Genomic DNA, 8,161 nt, shown 5'->3' with positions numbered 1-8,161 from the left:
CAGAGTTAAAGATGCTAAGATTCTCTTTAGGAGTGACAAGAATGGACAGGATCAGGAATGAGGTCATTAGAGGGACAACACAGACAGGAAGGTTTGGAGAAAAAGCTAGAGAAGCCAGATTGAGATGGTTTGGACATGTGCAGAGGAGGGACAGTGGATACATTGGTAGAAGAATGTTAGAGATGGAGCTACCAGGTAGGAGAAAGAGAGGAAAGCCAAAGAGGAGATATATGGATGCAGTGAGGGAGGACTTGCAGATAGTTGGAGTCAGAGTAGAACATACAGAGAACAGGGAGAAATGGAAATCAATGATTTGCTGTGGCAACCCCTGAAAAAAAAAGGGACAAAGCCGAAAGAAAAAGAAGAAGTCCGAGGCCATTGTTCTCGACCAGAAAAAGGTGGTTTACACCCTCCAGGTTGGGGAGGAAGTCCTGCCTCAGGTGAAGGAGTTTAAGTTTCTTGGGGTCTTGTTCACGAGTGAAGGTAGGATGGAGCGTGAGATTGACAGGCGGATCTGTGCAGCGGCCTCAGTAATGTGGTCGTTGTATCGGTCCGTTGTGGTGAAGAAGGAGCTGAGCCGAAAGGTGAAGCTCTCGATTTACCGGTCGATCTACGTTCCTACCCTCACCTATGGTCATGAGCTTTGGGTCATGACTGAAAGAACGAGATCCCGGATACAAGCGGCTGAAATGAGTTTTCTCCGCAGGGTGACAGAGTGCTCCTTTAGAGATAGGGTGAGGAGCTCTGTCACACGAAAGGAGTTCGAAGTAGAGCCGCTGCTACTCTACATTGAGAGGAAGTGGCTTGGGTATTTACACCGCATGACCCCTAGACGCCTCCCTGGGCGTCTGGGGGGCGCCTCCCAGACGCCCCCCAGACGGGGGTCTTGGGAGGAGCTCTGGCCCTGGGCCTGAGACCTAGGACACGCTGGAGCAACTATGTCACTCGGCTGGCCTGGGAGCCCCTTGGAGACCCCCCAGAACAGCTGGAGGAAGTGTCTGGGGAGAGGGAAGTCTGGGTGTCCCTGCTCAGACTGTTGCCCCCGCAACCCGGCCCTGAATAAGCGGACGATAATGGATGGATGGAACTAAAATTGACTTGAATTGACTTAACCATAGATGAAAAGACTCACTATGAACTTCCCCATTTGGGGATGAATAAGGAACACCATTATTGTTAATATTTGACAATATCCAAGAAGAATGAAGAAGTCTTAAGACAAGGGCAGATCGAATGTGATTAGATGTCATTTGGACTTTTACATTAAACAATAACTTTGAATAATACATTTTGAGAAAGGAAGGCTTTTCCTAAATCATCCAAATCATTCAGTTCAAGTTAAAATACGTCTGACCACCATTCAAGGACCTACTGTATGTGTTTTGTTTACTGACAAGGAGCAAAAAAAACAAAACAAAAAAAACTTCCTTTTTAAGTCAACAGATATAACATATAGTCATCATGAAGACAAATAAAAGTTTTTGATCCCATGGACTAAACGAGGTTTGGCAAAAAACCAAAAAAAATTTCTCACCGTTTAATCCGATGTAGCAGAAGAGACCTCGTTGTTGAGTAAGGTGGTTCCAGCAGCTTGGATTTCCCAGAAGCCTCAGCTTCTCTCTCAACATGTATCTGATTAACATACATCGACTGACAACGTTCTTCACCTCAGTCTGCCTGCAGAACACAGGACAACATATATGACATATATTACATACAGATTCTTCAGACTTCAGTGTAAGAGTCTGTTTCCTTGTTCTGTCTCATGGTCACTCCCTGTTCACCTCTAGATGTCTCCACAACCACTGGACCTGATCCAGACCTGACAATCATGTCATGTTGTCATGTTGTTTTTCAAAACTCATAAACTTCTCCCTACACTTGTACTGTTTACACTGTAACAGCCTGTGTGGACCTGCTGGAGATTCTTCCTGTTAAAAGGGAGTTTACTTGCTCAGTGTGTAATTCAATTAGATTTTTAATAATATTTTCTAAACTTTAAACTTTACGTCATACATAATCTCAATATTAATTCATGATTAAGTCTGATTTTTAAACTCCATTGAAACAAATGTGTTTTGTGAATATGGGCTATACAAATAAAACATATTTGACTTGACTTTAAAGTTAAACTGCCGATAAACAAACACCTCCCTCTCCTGGCACACTACATGTTATTCATCTTATTACCTCATTGTATTAGATTTACCACTTGCACATACTGGGCATGTTTTGCAAATTAACTAATTAGCCATATAAATCAAACTATGCATGCAGGTGCCAAAAGCACGTGTCAGTGCAAATTTGCTTTGCATGCACAGACATTTTATTATATAACCCCTTCATCACAGTTGATTACTACGGAGCCTCTAAAGGGACATGGGGGGAAAAAAAGCGTATCTCGTGCTCACGAGATACTTTCTCTGGAGGGCACTGTTGTTGGGCACTTGTTGTGGCAAAATGTCTGAGATATACTTTCTCGTGAGCACGAGAAAGTATCTCATGGTCAAGTATCTAGTGCGCACGAGAAAATAGCTAGTGCGCACGAGATACGTTTCTCTCTTCTTTTTTTTCCCATGTCCCTTTAGGGGCTCCGTAGATTCCCAACAAATGCTGCAGAAACCAACTTTGTCCAAAGATGGCGATCACGTACAGGGATTTATTGTTATGGAAATAAATATTAAACTTATTTTTAGGAATGTCTCTATTCAGTTTACGTGCAGTAACTCATCTTACTGCCAGGGTTATGTCATTTTATGTTGTTATTGAATCACTGATATACAAAGGTTTAATAAAATAAGACTTTTTCCAAGGAAAGGAAGTTCAAGATCAAAATAAGTTTCTCTCTCTCTCTCTCTCTCTATATATATATATATATATATATACTGTATATATACATATATATAATGTCTGTTTGCAGCAACAGGTTGAAAAGAAAAGATAATCTTTTAACCAATTTTTTAATCCAATTTGCTGTTTTTTAGAGATATACTCACACCATATTTACCAAAGAAATTGTTTTTAATACTAATCTTTTCATAAGTATTGCTTTGTTTTTTACCAGAAAATGCTCATGGTTAAATACTAAATACTTTGACCAGGACCAGGTCGTAGCTCCATTCTGTAAAGCAATCTTCACGTTGTAAAAAGCACACCATTTAATAATTGTACAGTTTAAATTCTACTTAAATATTTTAAGCGAGTGAATGTATAAGTGACTCACCATCCAGCACAATGAGCTGGATTACTGAGCACCGCTGTAACCACATATACTCCTCCAGCAGATGGTGCTTCACACAACGATGTGACTAAATCTGCCGCTTCCAACTTTAGGGAAGACAGGCGGGACTTCCTCTTTGACACACAAAGAAGGTGTCCAAGTGGGTCACCTGATGAGGAGGGGAACAAGATAAAAACAGGAACTGATAAAGGTGTGTACATTTTTCTACTAGAACACATAACTCTGTGGAGCCTTGTTTAGGTTTTACCTGTCCTGCTAGCTCTTAGCATGTTAGATAGCATGTTGCCTACTCTATTACTCCCTCCTCCCTCCTATCTACTGTACTATATAATTTGTATATTCTTCCAATTTAGATTGTGTTATATTTTATGGCAGGTGTTTGTTTGTTTTTTATTTTGGCCTTTGGCTGTCCTAGCAGTGGTACCACTGCTATGCTAATCTAGCTACATCTGGGTGGTTCAGTGTTGCATAATTATTGTTTTGGGGGAAGTTATTTTACACATTTAATTTATTGACAAAGTTTTATAGACAGAGCACACGGGCTGCTCATCATTATCCTGTTTTGGGTCACTATGCGCTCCTGTATGTGTCGCCTCAAGCACTTGTTATGCATTAATTGTTTGTGAAGAAGAACCTGAGGCAGTCCAGGAAACACCGTTGTGCTTATTGACTCTGCTGTGCAATGAAAAGGTGAAATGATCACACATTATTGGATTTGTGGAATTATTGAATAGACAAACGGTGAAAATGAAATACAAATACAACAATTATGCCTGGCAACACTGTGGTGGATCGTAAATCATGGATCCAAGATCAGGAATGATTAACTGCTCCTTTTTGTCCTTGATTTCTCCCTTTTATGGACTTTTTGAGCTGTATTTCGTCTGCCCTGCTTCACTGCTTACTTTGCCCTGGGAGATGCAAGCATGGGGCTAATTACACCTGATGGTATTGATTTTATAATCAAGCTTCACAAAGTCAAAGTTGTCTCTCAGAAGGAAAAATTTTGGACAAGAAGATTACCAGTGAAGGAGTTGAGACAAAGACAAATTCCTTAAATCACTGCTCTGTGTCTGTTCCCACTGTATCTGTGGTTCATAATGACAAACTATGATTGGAAATACGAGCACCTGTCATTAGACTCCCACGCACAGGCAGTGGACTCTGTTGGAAAGTAAGGAGCATGGACGAAGTAGAACTACTGATGCTCCAGTTTGATGGAAGTCACTGAAGTCTTTGTACAAGATAACCTTAGAAAATAGGTTTACTCTTTAAAAAAAAGACAAAATGACAACTAAAGAACAAGCATATCTTTGTATCTTTAAAAACCTCAACTTTTGGGCAAACTGAACCCATTCTGGAACATGTAAAACATTTAAATATGAATATTTTGGGGTTTATTCTCACCACTGAGGCCAAAGCTGTGTGAGAGTGACTGAGCACAAAAAAACTCCATTCCTTTTGATTCAAAATGCTGCACAGGCCAAGCATCCCTCTGTAAATCTCCATAACACAGGCCATGGAAAGGCAGCAAAAAAAAAGAAAATAGTTTGCGCCTCTGTTGGAAAAAGTGACAAGACAACAGATGATGATCTCAGCAGGAGCACTAAGCTAAAAAACACATTTTGTCTCAGTGTTGAAAAACAATATATTGTTACCATGATTAGATTTGCAATCAGATACCAGTGATCCTGAGACAGATCAGCTCCTGTCGGGTAGTGAGCAGAGGCTGACAGTACCACCACACTGTTCTCAGGAGCCTTCTCCAGATCTGCCAAAAGGTTTTCCAAACAAATGCAGCATCTCTTGTTGTCCCAGTAATGATAGTAACGGATATCTGGGACTCCTGCTGACTGGAAGATTCTAGCCACAGAGTCTACGGAAGGACCAGGGCAACATGTACAGTATATAGAATTCCAAGAAACATAGATGCTCCTTAATCAAACTGTCACAGCATGTTATTACTGCACTGACTACTTTAAACTATTATTATGTATGGAATAACAACATACTGCACACTTCTTTGCCTCTGGTCATGTAGTCACGTTAATAACCACTGTACATTCAGATGTTCAGGTCATTTAAGGATTCCCTCACGCTCAGCAGGTCATGATGTCTCATCCTCAATGCATAATTAACTAAATCAAAGTTTCATTTTGTTGCTCTACACAGACATATGAGAAGTTTTAGTGTCTTATTTGGAAATAATAAAAAAGATGATGTTTCCAGAAGTCATAACATTTTGAAAAAAAAGTTATAATTTTATAATATTTTCATTGTGATGGACTTACGCTGTGTGCCCATCTCTCGTCTCCTCCAAAATACATTCTCAAAATTTATGTATTTAAACTCCTTATTTTAAGAGTTTATTCTTGCAACGTTAGAACTTCTTATGAATTTGTGAACATATTCTTGTTATTTTATTTTTTTCCAATGATGCCCTAATACTGCATGGTATGTACAGAGAATTCTTCCATTTTAGAATCTGGAGCTTAAAGCAGCTCTAGAAAAAACAAATCTAGATTATGTAAATGCATGTAAGTATTTCATAATATATTGAACACTGCAGAATTATAATTATCTTAATTTTTAATTTTATTTTTTCCTATTTTTGTTTATGATTTACCAGCACTCACTTGTGATCTACTGGTAGAGTGCGATCAACTAATTGGGAATCACTACTTTAACTTAACCCAAATCTTTATTTTCTATCAGTGATCAATATTCAAACCTCAAACTATTGTTAAATTTGATAAAATTTCATTAACCATCACAAGGAGAAGAGATGTAGACTGGTCCACAGGAAGTAGCTCTGACATCATACCAGTGCTCTAGGAGTGAAGCCCCAAGATGCACTGCTGCTGTAAAACCCGTAGTTAGGACTCCTAATACCTGCAACAAAACCATTAATGCTGGAGCTGTTAATATTCAGGGGACATTGTTCAACGGTTGATATTTGATGGTTAAGTTAAGTCTGATGGAATCTCAATAATCATCAACAACAACAACAAGCCTTACATGGTACTAAGATTGAAATTACCTTGCTCTCCATTAAAGCCCGAGCGCTCTTTCCCAAAGTGACCTCGGTGACCCGTCTGGTAAATTCTGTCAGGCCAAGATCTGATGAACATTCTGGACCATAAGTGGGATGCATACTCAGTTGCTTCTTTATTTTTTCAACAATACGGAATTCAAAGGTTTTTCCTTCCTCGCTAAAATATTCTGTGAAGAAAACATGTACAACTTAAAAAATGTGTCACAGAATAAACCTCCTGTCCAGACCAGACAGTTCTCCAGTTCTCCAGCTTGTCAACTGTCAAAGTTTAGCTCAGAGATTTAATTCTCCTCTGTGCCCTGAGCCCTGAGTGAACTCATCAACATGCACTTCTGGTCCCTGTGAGAAAGTTGGTGGGTTTTCTCAAAGAGAGTTGAAGTAGTCATTGGTATCAGCACTTCTTGGAAAATTACCTCCAGATATCACAGAGCTGCTACTCCTAATCTGCGTTTCTTATTTTCAATTAACATCCTTCTCCTGGAAATAAACTCAGATTTAAGATGTGGTGTTGAACAGAGTTGAAGATGCCTTTCTTTCTGCTGAGTAATGCTGAAGATTAAAGTGTCCCTCAGTGAAATTGTACCTCTTCAATTAAGATCATAATATATGCTAATTTCTTCTTATTGCATTTGTGATTTTTTTTGTGTAAATTCAACAAAGTTGTGGTAAGTTGCTGCCACTCTAACAATAGTGACAGTGCATAGACCAGTGGTTCCCAACCTTTGTTGGCTTGTGACCCCATTTTGACATCACAGATTCTTGGCGACCCCAGAGACATAGAATCTGTCGCTTGTGCAGTCACATGATTGAAGTTGTCAATCAAGATGTGCAAGCTGAGATATTTCTATATGCTGCATTTTGTTTTAACTGGATTTATATTGATGAAAATGAATCAATAAAGTAAACACTGGCATAGGCCCTAGTTGTTCTGGAGACATTTATAAATAACAACAAAAACTATAGCAGTAGGTGATTTGATAAGGGGGATGCACCATGTTAACAAGAGGCAGCATTCCTTCTCTGCTCTGACAGAAAGGGAGACGCGGGGCATTTTGCTTACAAGAGGGAGACCTTTCCCTCTCCTCCCCTTTGAATTACCTACTGTCTATAAGAAACTGGTAATGAATGGGAAATGGTAAAGCTGTCCTTTATGACCTATAGATTGGTCATTCAGGTCTTATACACAAAGCAAGAACTTAAATGTAACATAACAGATATGTAATGGACCCACCTGTTCTGGCTAAGTCAACTTTCCTGTCTTCTGTGTCTTTCTTGAAGGCAGACAGCAGTCTTGTTTCAGGACTCACTGCTGCTGGTGGTGCTAGTGAGCCTTGACCTCCCAGATCTTCAGTTTGGTTGGGTTTTTCACCATGGCCAATGTTCTGACCCCTCATTTTGCATCCAGGAAGCTGGAATAGCAGCTAAATGAAGGTGAGTCTTTTGTTTGCACACGGTTGCCAGGCTGTAGCACGGATTTGGATACGGTTGCCCTGGCAACACGGATGGATGTGCTTGTCACTTAGTAATTTACTGTTGCCATCACTGTGAGTTATCATCAAATACCCTGTAGAAACATTTGGACATGACAGGGTCAGTTATCAGTGATGGACCAGAACAGACCAGGACTGAATGTGGGATATTTGCTTACGTGCCTCAGCTGAGAAAAATGACTCATGTGGAGAAAAGCTCTGTCAGTGCTGCAGTGTCTCTGCCTCAACAATCAGAGCTGGAGAATAAATGATATAATCTTCAGGTGGCAAATGTTTAACCTTCACCTCACAGTATAGCTGAAATTTGGTTCAAGAAGCTTTAAAAAAAGATTCTTACAAGTTCCTTAGAAAAGAAGAATTTTTTCCCTCCTTTCA

General features: G+C 39.8%; 1 protein-coding gene across 1 annotated transcript in view; it reads right to left on the bottom strand.

The window, feature by feature from the left end:
• got1l1 (glutamic-oxaloacetic transaminase 1 like 1) overlaps positions 1 to 7,690 on the bottom strand; it is an 11,053-nt gene extending 3,363 nt beyond the window's left edge. Inside the window, exons 1-7 of the mRNA XM_025053439.1 lie at positions 7,528 to 7,690; positions 6,282 to 6,463; positions 6,066 to 6,133; positions 4,900 to 5,176; positions 4,649 to 4,799; positions 3,224 to 3,389; positions 1,535 to 1,677 (exon numbers count right to left, since the gene is read on the bottom strand). Coding sequence (XP_024909207.1) covers positions 1,535 to 1,677; positions 3,224 to 3,389; positions 4,649 to 4,799; positions 4,900 to 5,176; positions 6,066 to 6,133; positions 6,282 to 6,463; positions 7,528 to 7,690 — 1,150 coding nt within the window. The remainder of the gene's footprint in view (positions 1 to 1,534; positions 1,678 to 3,223; positions 3,390 to 4,648; positions 4,800 to 4,899; positions 5,177 to 6,065; positions 6,134 to 6,281; positions 6,464 to 7,527) is intronic.
• Positions 7,691 to 8,161: the final 471 nt, after the last annotated feature.

This window comes from Cynoglossus semilaevis, chromosome Z (genome assembly GCF_000523025.1).
Source record: "Cynoglossus semilaevis isolate Cse_v1.0 chromosome Z, Cse_v1.0, whole genome shotgun sequence".
Classification (NCBI taxonomy): Eukaryota; Metazoa; Chordata; class Actinopteri; order Pleuronectiformes; family Cynoglossidae; genus Cynoglossus; species Cynoglossus semilaevis.
Note: the sequence above shows the minus strand (reverse complement) of the source record. Positions and strands in the feature narration are given on the sequence as shown.